The sequence below is a fragment of the Loxodonta africana genome, chromosome 3 (genome assembly GCF_030014295.1).
Source record: "Loxodonta africana isolate mLoxAfr1 chromosome 3, mLoxAfr1.hap2, whole genome shotgun sequence".
In the NCBI taxonomy this organism is placed as follows: domain Eukaryota; kingdom Metazoa; phylum Chordata; class Mammalia; order Proboscidea; family Elephantidae; genus Loxodonta; species Loxodonta africana.
Window position 1 is genome coordinate 214,017,746 of NC_087344.1, and position 17,266 is coordinate 214,035,011.

At 44.1% G+C, this 17,266-nt stretch overlaps 1 protein-coding gene across 25 annotated transcripts in view; it reads left to right on the forward strand.

Annotated features, from left to right (window-relative positions):
- LOC104847275 (atrophin-1-like) overlaps positions 1-10,665 on the forward strand; it is a 78,763-nt gene extending 68,098 nt beyond the window's left edge. For all 25 annotated transcript variants that reach the window (XM_064282990.1, XM_064282997.1, XM_064282999.1 and 22 more), the window contains 4 exons: positions 676-743; positions 2,342-2,535; positions 4,135-4,328; positions 4,573-10,665. In XM_064282990.1, the coding sequence (XP_064139060.1) occupies positions 4,244-4,328; positions 4,573-5,294 (807 nt within the window). In that variant the 5' untranslated portion in view covers positions 676-743; positions 2,342-2,535; positions 4,135-4,243 and the 3' untranslated portion in view covers positions 5,295-10,665. The remainder of the gene's footprint in view (positions 1-675; positions 744-2,341; positions 2,536-4,134; positions 4,329-4,572) is intronic.
- Positions 10,666-17,266: the final 6,601 nt, after the last annotated feature.

Genomic DNA, 17,266 nt, shown 5'->3' on the forward strand with positions numbered 1-17,266 from the left:
ATTTGATCTGGCAAGATTTGGGAGGGGAGAAGTGATGATGAGGATGATGAAAATGGTGCTGTTGCTTGAGACAAGCTCCAGCCCCACAGCCCCTCACCATCACTGGGTTCATGGGGCTGGGTCTGACCTGGAATGGGGTGGTGGCCGGGCCTAGTCCATCAGGTTGGGTGCCTTGGAGACTGGGAGCTGGGGCATCAAGGCGGAGACCTCCTTCAAGTCCCTGCCCCAACCCCACTGATCACATAGAACTCTCTGGAACCTAAGTCTGCCCAGAGGTCCCAGTTCAGACCAGGGCTTTAGGGAGGGACTGTCAGGGTCACAGGCTGCGTCAGCACTCTCACCTGGGGCTTCTCTGAGATGCAGCTCGCCTGAGTGGGGCAGTCAAATCACAGTCCTAACTACTGGAATTGCCTGAGCCACTGCTGAGCCTATGCTAGTCCGGCTTCTCCCAGATCCTGCTGCAAAACTCAGAGGTTGATTTTTCTATCCATGGGCTTGGCTGGGGCCGGATGGTGCACCCCTAGGCTGACCCACTCATCACATGGTGACAGATGGGAAACTGGGAGCTCCTCCAAGACCCAGGGGGCACAAGGGCCTGAAGGGGCAGAAAGTGAAGGAGGTGGCTCAGAGGGGCCCTTGATGCCTCTGGGGCCACTGCCACCACTGTCTCCCCAGAACCAGGTACAGAAGATCCCCAAGGAAAAGGAGAATGGCATCACCCAGCCAGGGTCCAGGAAGGGCTGGTAAGTGCGAGGGAGGGGAGTGGGTCCCTGGGTGGGAACCTAGATGACCAGAGGGTGCCTGGGGCCCAGACACTGCCCTGGAGACCCCAGTTCTCTCCCAGGACTTTCCCTCTTGAGGGCCCCCAGTCCCCTCTCAATGAAATTGACCACCACCCTTTCCTGTCCTCCTACCCGCTTGCCATTGCCCTCCCTGCCCTGGCCAGCTACAAAGTCTCTTTTCTCATATTTGTAGAAATATCAGAAAGGAGTTTTTTATACTGACGTCCTTTCACATAAGCCCATGGATCTTTTTGCATGTTGCTGCTGTTTTAGTGTTTAACTTCCAATCCCAGGGCCCTGGGCAGCAGTCGGCTGGACTGTCCTTCCATACCTTCTCCCAGCCTCACACATCGTCACGCTTAGCAGGCTTCTTTTACCCTAAAGTTCAGGGCCCAGGCTACGACACATCTTTTTCTGCCACCTGCAAGCTCAAGAAACACATCAGGTGACCCGTCCAGTTCAGGAGCTGTGTCCTTACTACAGAATGTTCCAGAAGGGAGGCTTGTCCCCACAGTGACTGAGCCTCTCCGGCTGCTGGCCCTGGACTGATTCCTTGTGCTGCCCTTTCAGCAGGGCTACAGGAATGCTTACATGTGTTCTCATACACAGACCCACCCAAAACAGACTTCCAGGAGTGGCATGCTGGGGAAGGATGTGCACATTTCAAGTTAGGATCACTAGAGCCAGACTCCTTCCCAAACGGCAGCCACAGTCCTGTGGCCCAACAGTCTGTGACAATGGCTGTGTCCCTATATCAAGCCAGTTCCGGCTATTACGGTTCTTTTCCATTTTGCCAATCTGCTGTCAGGGTGGCCAATGGAACTGCAGGGTGGCTTTGAGGTGCTTGTTGGCCCTGAGAAGCCGAGCCCCTTTCAGTCCTTTGCTGGCCATTCAGATTCACTCTTCCTGAGTCATTTGTTCAGATCCTGGATCCTGTGGGGGTCTTTCTCCCACCCCAGGATCTCCAGGCTCTCACCCTTGGCTGGATCTGGGTACTCCATAGCCTCAAGTTCTCAAAAACCCCATGATGTACAGAAAGAAATATCCGTGTCTTGCTTATCTCATGGGTGTGTTCGCTCTGTGCACTGTCTCCAGCCGGGAAGGAGTGAGCTTGCACTAGATGTTCCCCTCTGAGTCAGGAGCAGAGCAGGCCTCACGCAGCACAGAGGGAACATCGCAGAGCCCTAGTGTTGGACAGTTCTGGGGGCTGGCCAGGTGACTTTGAAGAGACACTAGACATCACCAAGCCTCTGTTTTCTCATCTGTGGAACGGGGTGTTTTGTGAGGACTCACTGGGACACTGCTCTTCCTCCAGGAAGATACCATGGTTACTTAGTTAACAAAATAACTTCAGGTTCCTAATGTTTGTAATCATCTCTCCACCTCCAACTGTGCTTGGAAAGCTGAGCCCTGTTTTCTGCTGAAGGCACTTGTGTCCCGCCTCCTGCCACAGGTCACTGAGGGAGAGGGAGAGCCTGGTCTGAGCTCTGGGCCTCCGACCCTCCTGGTGGTTCATGAGGCTGCCTCTGACAATATGTCCCTCCTCTGTCCCACCCCAGTGTGTCTGTGGTTCTGATGAGGGCCTGGATGAGGCCCAGGTGATGAAAACCTTCAGGGCAGGCTCACTGGAGAAGCTGGTGGACCACCTGGTGCTCATATTCCTAAAGGGTAACTTCTCCTACATCAGAACCTTCCTGGGAACCTATAGAACCTATGCCACCACCCAGCATGTCCTAGACCAGCTGCTCCAAAGGTGAGTGCCACGCCCCCCACAGCCCAGTGGAGACTCTGTCCCCTACCAGTTGTGAGTCTGCAGAATGTCACTTCACCACTCAGAGCCTGTTTGCTCCACTGAGAAGTGGGTTGGTAAAGGACAAATCAGCTAGAATTACTGTCAGGACCCCGTGGGACAAGCCATGGAAAGTGTGTACTGAAGCCTAGCTCTTTAGTAAAGCATTTTGGAGGGGCTGGGATGTTCACATTTATTATTTTCTTCTCCCCCATAAAGAAAATATCTGCCTCAGCCCTCACTCACCATGTGCCCTTGAGCAAACCTATTTCCCATTTGTAAGGGGGAGGTTGAGATTCCATTTAGTGGGCCCTTGTCCTTGGTATTGCCAGAACGGGGATCTTGGAGGCTGGTAGAAGGGTCCCAGGATTCTCAGATACCTGGGAAGGTGCTGCTTGGGTTCACCCATTCACCAGTTTTCTACGAAGCCCCTACTGTTGCAGACACTGTTATAGGCACTTAGCATCGTTTAGTAGACAAAGCAGATAGGAAGCCCTGCCCTCCTAGGCCTCCATTCTAGTCGGGGAGTCAGACAGGAACACCAGACATTTTAAGCAGGTAGTGTCTACAGTGCATTAGATGTGACACCCGCACGCCACCTCTAGGTATGGATGTAACCACTCGTATTCTGCCCAGGATGCTGAACCCCAAGACCAGCTGAAAGGCTGAGTGGACTTTGGGTGGACAAAGAGGGGCTCCTGTCTATTCAGAAGGGTGGAGGCTGTACGGGACCTGTGTCTGGATTGGGGCTGGGCAGATTCTGGACCTCACACATCTGGATTCCACTACAGGAATGAGTTTAGAAGCACCTCCTGCAGGAGATAGGCAGTCATAGAGAGCTAGGGGTGGAACCTGGGCATTCTGGGGAACAGAGGGGAGGCTGGAGCCTCAGAGAGGCCCCTGAGAGAACCCATCCCCGCACAATCCCCTCACATTTCCACTTCCCCCCCCCAATATTGGGGGCCCAAAATAGGAGATGCGGGGTGGGAGGGAGAGAAACCTGCTCCTGAATCTCGATGCTCAGCTGCCATGTGGGGCCCCTGTCCCAGGGGAGAACAGTGTCCATGGGAGAAGAGACGATCATACGTGTGCAGAGAATCAGGCAGCATGCTGGTGCACACTCTCCAGAAGAGGGGCCTGAGGGCCTAAGCAGCTGGGGCAGGGGACGGCCTCCATGTGTCGCCCAGCATGAGATAATCCTGGAGCACTAGTGTGTGCCAGGCTGTGAGAAGAACATGCAGACACACATCTCCGTGCCCTTAGAGGGTTACTGTCCAGTGGGGAGAGGGCCAGCGGAGAGAAAGGGATGTAATTCAGGCTCCCCGAGGAGGGAGAGTTGGTCAGACCGTTGATGGAGAGCTCCCTGGGATGGAGGCTGTGTGCTAGCCCCCTGCTCAGTGACCAGGCCTGCCACTTTCAGGACAGCCAGAGGGTGTGATGCAGGGTGGTGCTGACCTTTGGAAGGATGGGCAGACATAAGCGCCCTTTGCAGGGGTGCCCTGGGAGGGCAGTGTGTCGGGAAAAGCCAGGCCTCAGACCCTGCTTTTCACCACTCACCCCTAGTGCCACCTCTTTTATCCTGGGCACAATGCTGAAGGAATACTCAGAGGATTTCAATCAGCCCCCATAATTCCCCTGCCTAAAGCTCGCGGTGGAGTATGTGCAGGTGAACATGCCAGGCTCACATCTGGAGCACCGTGCCCAACTTCTCTTGGCCCAGCTGGATCAAATGGAGGTCACTGAGACAGAGCTGGAGGGTGAGGAGGACTGGGCATGCCTGCATGTGAGCTTGTGAGGGGGACATGGGAAGACCACCAGAGGCTGGGGTTGACCTATAGCGCAGAGTAACCTCAGACCCTCCTCTGGTGGACCACAGTCTGGGAAGACTTCCTGGGTGGAAATCTTGGGAATGGGCTTCTCTTGATGGCAGTGAGATGTTTTTCATCATTAGAAAGGCATGAGGAAAGGCAGTCATATTGGTGAACATTTCTCCTCTTGTAGCTCCAGAGCGAAGGCCAGGGCAAGTTGTAAAAGTAGCTCAAGATCCATCTTTGCCCCAAGAACTGGCTCCTGCACCATGTCCTGGGGTATATTCTGCTCCTGTACTGGCACCGGAGCTCCATAGCACACCACCTATTACATCCCCAGCTCCAGCACCGGCACCAGATGGAGAGCCAGCTGGAGGGGTGGGTTCGCATCCAGGGTCACCTCCAGAACTGGCTCCCACACCACTGGCTAATGTCAATCCTACTCCTGCTACAACACTGGAGCTCCATACCACACTAGCTATTTCATCACCAGCACCTGCACTGGAACCAGATGAAGAGCCAGCTGGAGGGTCAGAGTCTTATCCTGGACCACCTTCAGAGGCAGCTCCTGGACCACTGGCTACTGTCAATCCTGCTCCTGCTCCAACACCAGGGCTCAGTGCAGCCCAGGCCCTCCTCCAGCTCCATCACCAGCATCATATGGTCAACAGGATGGAGAGGTGTATTCCCATCCTGGGCTACTTCCAGAACCGGAACCTGGACCACCAGCTGATGTCGATCCTGCTCCTGCTCCAACACAGAAGCTCCGTGGAGCACCAGTTGTTCCATGACGAGCTTCAGCTGTGGCAGCAGAGGGATAATCCCATGGACTTTCGGATTCTTAACCTGGGCCACCTGCAGAGCCAGAGGATGGACAACCTGGTGATATGGATCCTGGTACTGAACGGACACTGAAACTCAATAGAGCATCGCCAGCTCCAGCGCTGCCACCACATGGAGAGCTGGATTTTTACCCTGGGCGACTTCCAGAACACATTGAAGGAAAACTTCATGAGTTACATTCTGTTCTTGCAGCAACATTGGAGCTGGGTACATCAACAGGTCCTCCATCAGCAAGTTGAGCAGACAGAGAGCCTGCTGGAAGATCGGATTTTCTTCCTCGGCCAACACCATAATGGGCTCCTGGACCACCTGGTGAGGTTGATCATGCTCCTGGACTAACACTGGAGCTCCTTAGACCACCATCACGAGCTGCTTCACTGGCACCAGATGAAGAGCCAGCTGAAGGGTCAGAGTCTTATCCTGGGATACATCCAAAACCTGCTCCTGTACCACCTACTGATGTTGAACCCACTCTTGCACCAAAATCAAGCTTCACTGGCACAGGTCTTCCTTCTCCATTTTCATCACCGACACTAGATGAAGGGCCAGCTGGAGGGGCGGATTTCCATCCTGGGCCACTTCCAACTGACTCCCAGATAAACAGCTGATATTGATCCAGCTCCTTTTCTGACACTGGAGCTCCATACACCATTAAGTCCTCCATCTCCAGCTCAGTCTGGGGCACCAGAGGCCAAACTAGTTGCTGAACCTCCTCCACGGCAACTCCTTATTGACAACCAGGGGACATCTGCTCCAGAAGCAGACCCTTATTTCTCCTCACCTGAGTGGGTAGTTCTTGGTTTTGTTGTAGTATTTTCCCAGCTCAATTTATTCTGTATAGTTTATAGTATTTTAACTGGTAGATTTCTCATTAAAGTTTTGTTGTAACAGCTTGCAAGTGTGTAATATAGTGGCTTTATGTACTTTCACAATCCTATTCACCATCATCAGTATCTCCTTCAGAACATTTTCATCACCACTGTGATGGTTAATGTTATGTGTCGAGTTGGGTAGGCCATGGTTCTCAGGGGTTTGGCAGACATTATGTAATCATACTCCATTTTATAATCTGATGTGAGCAGCCAATCAGTTGGAAGAGGCATTTCCTTGGGAACGTGACCTGCAAATTAACACATTTTCTGGGGTATGCAGCCATTAATCTGGCCAATGTATTTTTCTCCATTCCTGTTTTGAAGGACCACCAGAAGCAGTTTGCCTTCAGCTGGCAAGGCCAGCAGTACACCTTCACTGTCTTATCTCAGAGGTATATCAACTCTCTAGCCCTATGTCATAATTTAATCCATAGGGAACTTTATCGCCCTTCATTTCCACAGTATGTCACACTGGTCCATTACATTGATGACATTATGCTGATTGGACATAGTAAGAAAGAAGTATCAATGACTCTGCAGTTACTGGTAGAATATTTGCCTGCTAGAAGGTAGGAATTATTCCCAAAAAATTCAGTTGTCTTCCTCCTCAGTGAGCTTTCTAGGGCTCCAGTGGTGTGGGCATGTCAAGATGTTCCTTGTAAAGTGAAGGATAAGTTGATGTATCTGGCCTCTCCTACAACTAAAAAGAAGGCACAGCCCCTGCTGGATGTCTTTGTATTTTGGAAGCAACATACCCCTCATTTGGGTGTGCTACTCCAGCCTATTTATCAAATGTCTTGAAAAACCGCTAGTTTTGAGTGGGCCCAGAACAAGAGAAGACCTTGCAAGAGGTTCAGACTGATGTGCAAGCTGTTCTGCCACTTGAGCCATATGATCCAGCTAATGAAATGATGCTTGAAGAGTCACTTGCAAATAACAATGTTATCTGGGGTCTTTGGCAGGCTCCTATTGGTGAATCACAGTGCAGATCCTTAGGATTTTGGAGCAAAGCCCTGCCATCCTCCACAGATAACTACTCTCCTCTTGTGAAACAGCTTTTGTCTTGTTACTGGGTCTTAGTAGAGACTGAACTCTTAACCATGTGCCACCAAATGACCATGTGTCCTGAGTTGCCCGTCATGAGTTGGGTGTTGTCTGACCCATAGAACCATAAAGCTGGATGTGCACAGCAGCACTCCATCATTAACTGGAAGAGGTATATACGATACAGGGCCTGAACATGACCTGAACACTCAAGTAATTTGCATAAGGAAATGGTCCAAATGCTCATGGTCCTCACTCCTGTCATATTACCTGCCCTCTCCCAGGCTACACCTATGGCCTCACTGGGAGTGCCTCTTGATCAGTTGCCTGAGGAAGAGAAAACTCGTGCCTGGCGCATTGACCGTTCTGCATAATATGTAGGAACCACTTGAATGTGCGCAGCGGCAGTGCTGCAGCCCATTTCTGGGACTTCCCTGAAGGACAGTGGTGAAGGGATATCTTCCCAATGGCAAAACTTCAAGCAGTGCACCTGGTTGTTCACCTTGCTTGGAAGGATAAATGACCAGATATGCAATTGTACACTGATTCATGGGCTGTGGACGATGGTTTGGCTGGATAGGCAGGGACTTGGAAGGAACATGATTGGAGAATTGGAGTCAAGGAGGTACGGGAAAGTGGTTTGTGACAGACTTCTCTGAATAGCCAAAGAACTCACATTAATGAGTGGTGACTCCTTGTCTTTTACCAGGGACCCTTGTTTCTGCATTGGGCCTTTAGTGCAGACAAAACCCCTTATTGCCCTAAACACCATTGTGGATTGAAATTATCATTGCTGGGTGTTTCGTCCTGTGATCTGCTGAACTGGAATAATGAAGAGAGGCATAGTAATATGTGTAGGACCTTTCCCACTTATTAGCTGTGAGATCTTCAGGAAATTACTGCCCCTCTCTGACCCTTGGTTTCCTCAGCTTTACAATGGGACTAATACTGTCTTCCTCACATCACTATTGTTGAGGATTACATTGCAATATTGGTGAAGCACGCAGAACGATGCCTGGCACATAGTAGGCAATCAATGAAAGGGAGTTAAAGCAAGAGATACAGGAAAGGTGGCCTATATGCACGTTCATTCTGGGAGTGCAGGGTAAAGTTGAGGGAAGGATTTCTTGTCACCCAGGGCATCAAACTCCTTACTATATAGTTGTCAGTTAGGTCCTTCCTTCCCAGGCCCCCACCTTCAATGCCTGAAGAGGTTCATTTACTCGAGTCTTTCCTGGGACAAGTACAGGTTTCACAAGGAATGTCTGAACCCATACAACGAAATGGAAACTATATACAGTTTATTGTGGTTAACAAAATTGTGTAGTGAGTAGACCACCACTAGTTTTTCCCTCTTCCTCAAGAAATGAAGCTGCCAAGTCATATTTGAGCAGATCTTGACATCCAGTTTTGCTATGCAGATGTAGGCCATGAATAAGACATTTGTATTTTAATAGGAAAGCAGCTCCTCTTGTAGCATGCAGAAGTGTAAGGAAGATTTGTACAAGTTACACAAGAAACTCAGGGGTCTCCTATCAGAGAAGGAATTGAATGTATCTTATCACAACCCACCATGGCCAACATCGGCACCAACCATCACTACTACCACCACCACTACCTCCACCACCATAACCATCACCATCTCCACCATACAACCCACCACCACCACTTCTACTACCACTGTCACCACCATCACCAACACCAATACTACCATTTCCACCACCACCATCACACGACCAACCATAATCCTCACCATAATCACCATCACCACTTCCATCATACAACCCACCAGCAGCATCGCACCACCTACTGTCACCACCATCGCCATGCTACCCATCACCACTTTCACCACCTCCCTTACACAACTCATCACCACCATTATTACCAGTACCATCATCACCATCACTCTTACCATCAATTTTACCACCATCATCAGTGAGCCCCCTGCCACCAAAACCACCCCCATTACTCTCAATAACAACATCATCAGCATCACCACCTCCATTACAAAACCTGTCACCACTACCATTACCACCCTCACGTTCACCATTATTCCTTTCCCTGTAATTCAGATCTCTAAGTTTGGCCCCTAATTCTTCTAAATGTGTGGTGTTCACTTGACCCTGTTCATCTAACCCCCTCTGGTGGCTATTATACAAATAACAGGTCGAAGAGCAACTCAGGGCAATGGCTGCTTTCTCTTTCATCAGTATTTCATTCATTCATATGAACATCACCTACTATACGTCAGACCTTACACTAGATGCTAGACATAAGAAACTAACAAAATAGAACACTGCAGTCTAGGGTGGTAGACAAACAAGTGAATAGATAATTACAAATTAGTGAAACAAGGGTCATGGAGAAGCATACAGAGAATGCTGGGAGTGTACAGAGGATACTTGGGCTGGCCTTGGCATTGGGTTAGGGGCAATGAGGGAAAGTGGAGAAGCTGGGGATTGAGAAGGGGAGGTAGAGTTCCTAAATTCAAGGAGGAGTAGGAGATAAGAGAAGTAATTGGGAATTCAGTGAGCTGCCAGGATGCTCGTTCAATATGGCAGAAGTCAGAGCACAGGTTTCAAGTGAGAAGAGCAACAGGTGGGGTCAGAGAGATTGGTTGCGGCCAGATCACAAAAGGTGTTTTATGTCACACTAGAGATTGAGCTTATATCCTCTAGGATAGTGGTCTCCAAATTTTTTTGATCATGTTCCTCATCAATAAAAATATTTGCATACACACCTCCAATACATGAATATTTATTCATTTATACATTTTATACCTAGGCAGTGTAGTGTAATGGTTAAGAGCTTGGTTTCTGGAGCCAGATGGACTATATTCCAAATCCTGGCTTCGCTACTTTTTAGAGGTGTGACCCTGAGCAAACAACCTCTGTATCTTAGCTGCCCCATTTTTAAACTGAGGTTAATAGCAGACTCACCACCTCTGAGGGTTGCAGAAAGGGCCAAATTCAGTAATTCGTGAGAACTTAAAACAAGCCTGGCACATGATAAATGTTATGTTAACTTGCTGTCAAGTTGATTCCGACTCACAATTACACTATAGGACAGGGTGTCACTGCCCCATAGGGTTTCCAAAGTGGATTGGTGGATTCCAACAGCCAATCTTCCAGTTGGCAGCTGAGCTCTCAAGCAATGGGGCACCAGGACTCCGAATATTATTCTATACATACACTATTGAGTGCCATTATAAAAGTGGAGTTGGAATTTATACCTAGTAGGGGCTCCACCAGAAACTCTGGTGGCGTAACCATTAAGTGCTACAGCTGCTAACCAAAGGGTTGGGAGTTCAAATCCTCCAGGCGCTCCTTGGAAACTCTGTGGGGCAGTTCTACTCTGACCTATAGGGTCGCTATGAGTCAGAATCGACTCAACGGCACTGGGTTTTGTTTTTGGTTAGGGGTTCCACCTACCCCAGAAAATCTGTTTTAACACAAACTCACTTCAAAATGTCAAGAATTATTTTTCATCCTCAAAACTTCTAACTGGAAGAGCAGATCACTTCTAACCCCTCACCCTACCTAACAGTAAATGGCCTTAGCCTCTCCTGATTGTACTTATACCAAACTCATCAGTGCAGGTAATTCCTGCATTCAGCTCAAAGCAGTGACGTGGGGCCTGGGATGGGAACTGAGAACCTTCTTTTATAACACGCTTCCAAGTAGTGCTGATGCTGCTGGTCCAACTACTACACTTTCATATTTTGAAAAGAAAATATAAATATCAAATAAACTACCTTTAAAAAAATATTTTTATTTTTCCAGCAGAACCAGATGGTGCCTGGCCACCATCACCAAATATTCTAACAGGGGTCCAAGAGAGCTAGAGAAAAATGGAGAACAAAATTCTAACTCACAAAAAAAGACCAGACTTACTGGTCTGACAGAAACAGGAGAAACCATGAGAGTATAGCCCCCAGACACTCTTTTAACTCAGTACTGAAGTCACTCCTGAGGTTCACCCTTCAACCAAAGATTAGATAGATGCATAAAACAAACAATAATACACGTAGCTCAACCATGTATACCAGACTAAATGGGCCTACCAGCCCAGGGGCAAGAACGAGAAGGCAAGAGGACACAGGAAAGCTGGACGCATGGAAAAGGGGAACCCAAGGTCGAAAAGGGGAGAGTGTTGACACGTCACAGGGCTGGCAAGCAATGTCTCAAAATTATATGTGTATTAATTGTTTAATGAGAAACTAATCTGCTCTGTAAACCTTCATCTAAAGCACAATAAAAACAAATAAATAAATAAAATATTTTAATTTTACTTATTAGGACACAGCACATTTTTGTTCTCACTGAAAAATATGTGTGTGTGTGTCTGTGTGTGTGTCTGTGTGTGTGTATATAAACCCTGGTGGCATAAAAAAAAATTAAGAATTCAGCTGCTAACCCAAAGGCCAGGGTTGGAAGTCTGAATCCACTAGGCTCTCCTGGGAAACTACCTACGGGGCAGTTCTACTCTGTCCTCTAGGATCGCTATAAGTTGGAATCAACTTGACAGCAACCGGTTTGGTTTTTATTTGTTGTTGTTTATGTATATGTACATGGAAACCTTGGTGGCGTAGTGGTTAGGAGTTTGGCTGCTAGCCAAAAGGTCAGCAGTTTGAATCTACCAGGCATTCTTTGAAAACCCTGTGGGGCAGTTCTGCTCTGTCCTAAAAGGTTGTTTTGACTCGGATACGACTTGTCGGCAACGCTTTGGTTTTGTTTGGTTTTATATATATATATGTGTGTGTGTGTGTTAGCAAACGTAAATATGCTCAATTTTTGACAATGTTGGTTTAGTTCTAAATTCAGATTATTCCAGTACTTGAAAAAGAACTTCAGCAACATGCACAGATACCAAATGGAAAAAGCGCTTTATGGACTTTGCCTAACAAGTTGTGACACTCATTTTTCAGCCTTATCCACCAGTTATGCAAAGCCCCTTGTTGAAATTCAGCTAACGATTTCCATTTTTCCTAATGTCAATCAGTTATTGTTGCAAAATAATTGGAAGGTTCTACATTTTCATATTGTTAACAAATTAGCTTATTTTAGCTTTTGATGAGGTTCGAATACCCTGTTTTCAAGCGTTTAAAGCATAGAAACGATGTTAATAGGTGGCCCACTTACATAATATTCTGCCTTAAGATCACGTAACACTGCAGACATTTCCACTATCCCTTGTCAGTATACTCTCTCCAAAGTATGAGTTTAATTTTTTTATTGTGTTTTAAGTGAAAGTTTACAGCTCAAGTTAGTTTCTCATACAAAACTTTATAAACACGTTGTTATGTGAACTTAGTTGCTCTCTCTACAATGAGAGCACACTCACCCTTTCCACCCCAGATTTCCCGCGTCCATTCAACCAGCTCCTGTCCCTTTCTGCCTTCTCAGCTCGCCTCTGGACAGCATGAGTTTGTTTTGAAAAGCTGTTACTCTTTCTGTCTTTCATTTTGTTAGGACATAACCGTTGCCCTGAAAAGACAAATGTAGTTATTTTTTTTCAAATATCCTTTAGGTGCCTTATTGACATCGTTTTCACCATGGAAAAGGTTAACAAGTTTGGAACATTATAGAAGAAAAATAACATCCTTAAATCTGCTAATTTTTAAGTACATTGCTAGAGGGAAACTCCTTTTTCCCCCAGGTTGGTAATTTATTGCACAGATTGAGAACCACATGATGAGTTGGCATTAGTTTCTCCATGCATGAGAACATACTAGTTGAGGGTCAGACGGTTTAGAATATGTTGCTTTCACAGCTGGAGTTTTTTCAGACCTTAATTTGAAGCATCAGACAAGCAAAGTAGTGCCCAGTATGTGGCCAGCACACAATTCATTTTACTGGTGAAAGTATAAGACTTGAAATATTTTTTCAGTGCCAGTGAACTGAAATTACACATCAATCTTGTCAAAGCCACGAATTCCGCAGCCTGTGTCCTTCAACATATGCAGCCAATATGATCCCTGATCTTGAAGCTGGAGCTTCATTTCAAAACTCTCTCCTCCAAACCCTCATATTTTTCAATCGTTTGATATCTTTAAGAATATATTTTCTCTACATTGAATCCCTGTTCCGGCAATCCTCTGAATTCTCAGTCTGCCACACAGTAGTAATTCCTCTTTTACTTCAACCTTGCAACACTGTGAAATGGACTGTTGTTGTCATTGTTGTTAAGTGCCAGGGAGTCAGTTTTGACTTAGCCACCTTACGTAAAACAGAAGGAAACACTGCCCAGTCCTGTGGCATCCTCATAATCATTGTTATGCTTAAGCCCATTGTTGCAGCCACTGTGTCAATTCATCTTTTTGAGGGTCTTCCTCTTTTTCACTGAACGTCTTCTTTACCAAGCGTGATGTCCTTCTGCAGGGACTCCATGATAAAAAAAAAATTTTTTATCATGATAGTATGTCCAAAATATCTGAGACGTAGTCTCGATGTTTACTTCTAAGGAGCATTCTGTTTGAACTTGTTCCAAGATATATTTGTTAGTTCTTTTGTCATCCATGGTATGTTCAATATTCTTCAGGAACACCACAAATCAAAAGGCAACTCTTCCTCAGTCTTCCTTATTCATTGTCCAGCTTTTGCATGCATATGAGGCGATTAAAAACACCATGGCTTGGGTCAGGCGCACCTTAGTCTTCAAGATGACAGCTTTGTTTTTTAACACTTTAAAGAGGTCCTTTGCAGCAGGTTTGCCCAATGCAATGCATCTTTTGATTTCTTGACTGTTGCTTCCATGGATGTTGAATGTGGATCCAAGTAAAATGAAATCCTTAACAACTTCAGTCTTTTCTCTGTTTATCAAGATGTTGCTTATTGGTCCAGTGTTGGGGATTTTGGCCTAGAGCTCCTATAAGACATTAAGAATTTAAGAAATAAATACCCAGCAGGCCCCTTCACAGCTAAGGAGACCCTAACATTCAAAATAAAATCTTACGGATCAAGTTTTACACTTCTTTCCATGTAGCAAACCCCTCCTAATGCCGGTTGCTGTGCAACTGGCAACTTATTCTCTAAGTTTCCTGGAAAACTAAATGGAGTAAAGAAAGTGGTGCCTAATATTTACCTGCTCTACTAATATTCTAATTCTGACTTTTCCACAGTTAGTCTATGGAAGGATTGCTCACCAGTTAGGAAAATAATTTCCTGCTCGACCTCATTTAACAAATGTGTGGTCCAGGTGAGACAGAACTTTGAGTGTCTCCGCAGAAAAAGATACCACCACTTCATAAGTCAAGAGTCTACCAGTCAATTGCTCTCCTGAGCTTTGTGTAAGAACATGATCGTCACTCTAGATTCCTGCTTACATTTCCCTGACTTAAGAATCTGCCTATTCTGCTCATTTCATATAAATGGAATCAGATAATATGTGGCTTTTTGTAAAGTGTCTGTCTTAATTCACTTAACATGATGTTTTCAAGGTTTGTCCATGTTACAGCATGTATTCCTTTTTATGGTTTAATAATATTCCATTGTATGGGTATAACATACATTTTTTTAATGCATTCATTAGTTGATGGACATTTAGGTTGCTTCCACTTTTTAGCTATATGAATACTGCTGCTATGAACATTTGTGCAGAAGTTTATGTTTGAACTACAGCTCAATTAGATGGATTTTATAGTGTTTGAAGGACCTAGTGATGATCCTAAGGGTTGTAACAAACCATAGGGAAGGTTATGTACATTTTTTACTCTTTTCTAAGGTAGTGTTTTCACTTTAGCAATAGAATTATAGCTGAATAGTATTTAAATTGCAATGTTGTAAGTCTAGTACCTGTAAGTCTTAATTAGGAGAATTTTGTAGTAAAAAATATTATCACTAAAAGATGTTATGATCACTTTGTTCTGTTATGGTTACACAAAAAAACATAAGCAATAATGAATTAATGAGGATGAACTTAATCTAACAATAATGTATCATTTGTAAGAGAGAACAAGATTAAGTCAAAACTTCAATTAACTTAAGATGAAAAACATGATAAAAGGGCATCTTTTTCCTAAAATTGTGAGAATGAGCATAAGAGAACTGTTTCCATGAATAAACAATACATCATATTATATTTTCAGAGTTGTTGTTTTGTATAAGTCTGTTTTTGCTATATTTTTGTAATTTCAAAATTAAAGAAAAATTCCAAAAATAATACAAAGAATTCCATATGTCCTGTTTGTAAATTCACTAATTGTTTTTATATGATTTCCTTTATCATTCTCTGTTATTTTCTCTCTCTCTCTCTATCATCTATCAACTATCTATCATCTATCTATATCTATATTTAATATGGATAGATATAAGTATATGTACATATTTTTTCTCACTGAGCAATTTGATATTAAGTTGAAGACATCATGCTTCTTTATCCTTTATTAACTCAGTGTGTATTTTTTAGCAAGAGCATTCTCTTATATAGTCAAAGTATAATTTAAAATTCAAAGCCAACTTAATGGCAATGGGCTTTTAATTATCAAAACCAGAAAATATAACATTAATATAATACTATTGTATCTATATTATATTGACACAATAAAATTCACAGTCCTTATTAAAATTTTATCAATTTTTTCAGTAATGTCCTTTGTATTCTCTTTTTTGGGGGGAGGCATCAATGATTACATATCGATTGTGTAGTCCAGCACATTTCATTTACCTATTATGCCTATTTAATTATCTAATCTGGACTAGTTTCTCAGCCAATCTTTGACCTTCTCGTCTTGAGATTTTGGAAGAACACATGTTATTGGAGCTAATGGGATTTTTCTTCAAGGTTAAAACAAGGTTCTGTTTTTTATTTTTTTCAGGAATAATACAAACATAATGAAGAATCCTTCTTAATGCACAATATTAAGCATAATGTTTTTCCCATTATTGGTGATGGTAATATTGGTCATTTGTTTAAGTTGATACCTTCCAGACATCTCTAGACTGAAAAGTTACTATTTTCTCCTTGTAATAATAAACAACTTATGGAGAAAAACTTTAAGATGATGTATTTATTGAAGGTTTCTAATGTCATCATTATTTATACATTCATTAGTTGGCATATTTTACTTTATCCTGCATATGCTTTATCCTGCATATATTTATTCATTTACATTTTATAACAATATTGACTCAACACTCTTATTTTACTTAATATATTACAATCCATTACTGTCATGCTTTATTTTGATGATCAGATTATCCAGTTATGGAGAGAGGGAGCATCTTCAGATTGGCTTCTGGATTTTATTCATATGTCCCTTTCATTTTTGTGTCCTTTCTTACTACAAGATGACCTTGGATTTCTTGTACGTTTCTTTATCTAGTTTTGAATACAGCCATTTCTTCAAGGATCCCTTGTTCAAATATGTATACATGTATATCTATATATATATTCATACTGATATCACTAATTCTGATACAACACCTTATAGGGTATTTAGTAGATTTTTTTTTTATGCTCCATATTTATTTCTCCCACAGTGAGAGACTTGAGTGTCATTTTCTTCAATCTCTCATTTGCACAATAAGAATAAACACAGAACGGTGTTTATTATCATTATAGAAATGATAAGCCACATCACTTTGAAAGCAAACCTACTAACTAGGATTCTTTTTTAAAAAATAAAGTTTATATTTGCTGAAATACACAAAGATGTGTTCAATTCGATGATGTTTAATGTAAGCAACATCCTCATTATCTGTCAAAATTAATATATCACCTGAAGGTTTATACACTGAGTTGTGGATTACTTTTGGTGTCTATAAAGAAGAAAAAAAATGTCAGTTGAAAGTACCTATATAAACATCATGATGATACATGAAGAAAATGAAGTTGTCAACAATTTCATTCTGCTTGCATCAACAATCAATGTCCATGGACTCTGTGACCAAGAAATAAGTAAACTGATGAATTGCATTGGTAATATCTGCTGCAAAAGACCTCTTTAAAGTTTTAAAAGGCAATGATGTCACTTTGATAACTAAGGTGCCTCTGACCAAACCCATGGTCTTTTCAATTGCCACATATGCATGTGAGAGCCGGAAATCAAAAAGGAAGACAGAAGAAAATTAATACATTCAAATTGTGGTATTTGTGAAGAATACTGAATATACCATGAACTGCCAAAAA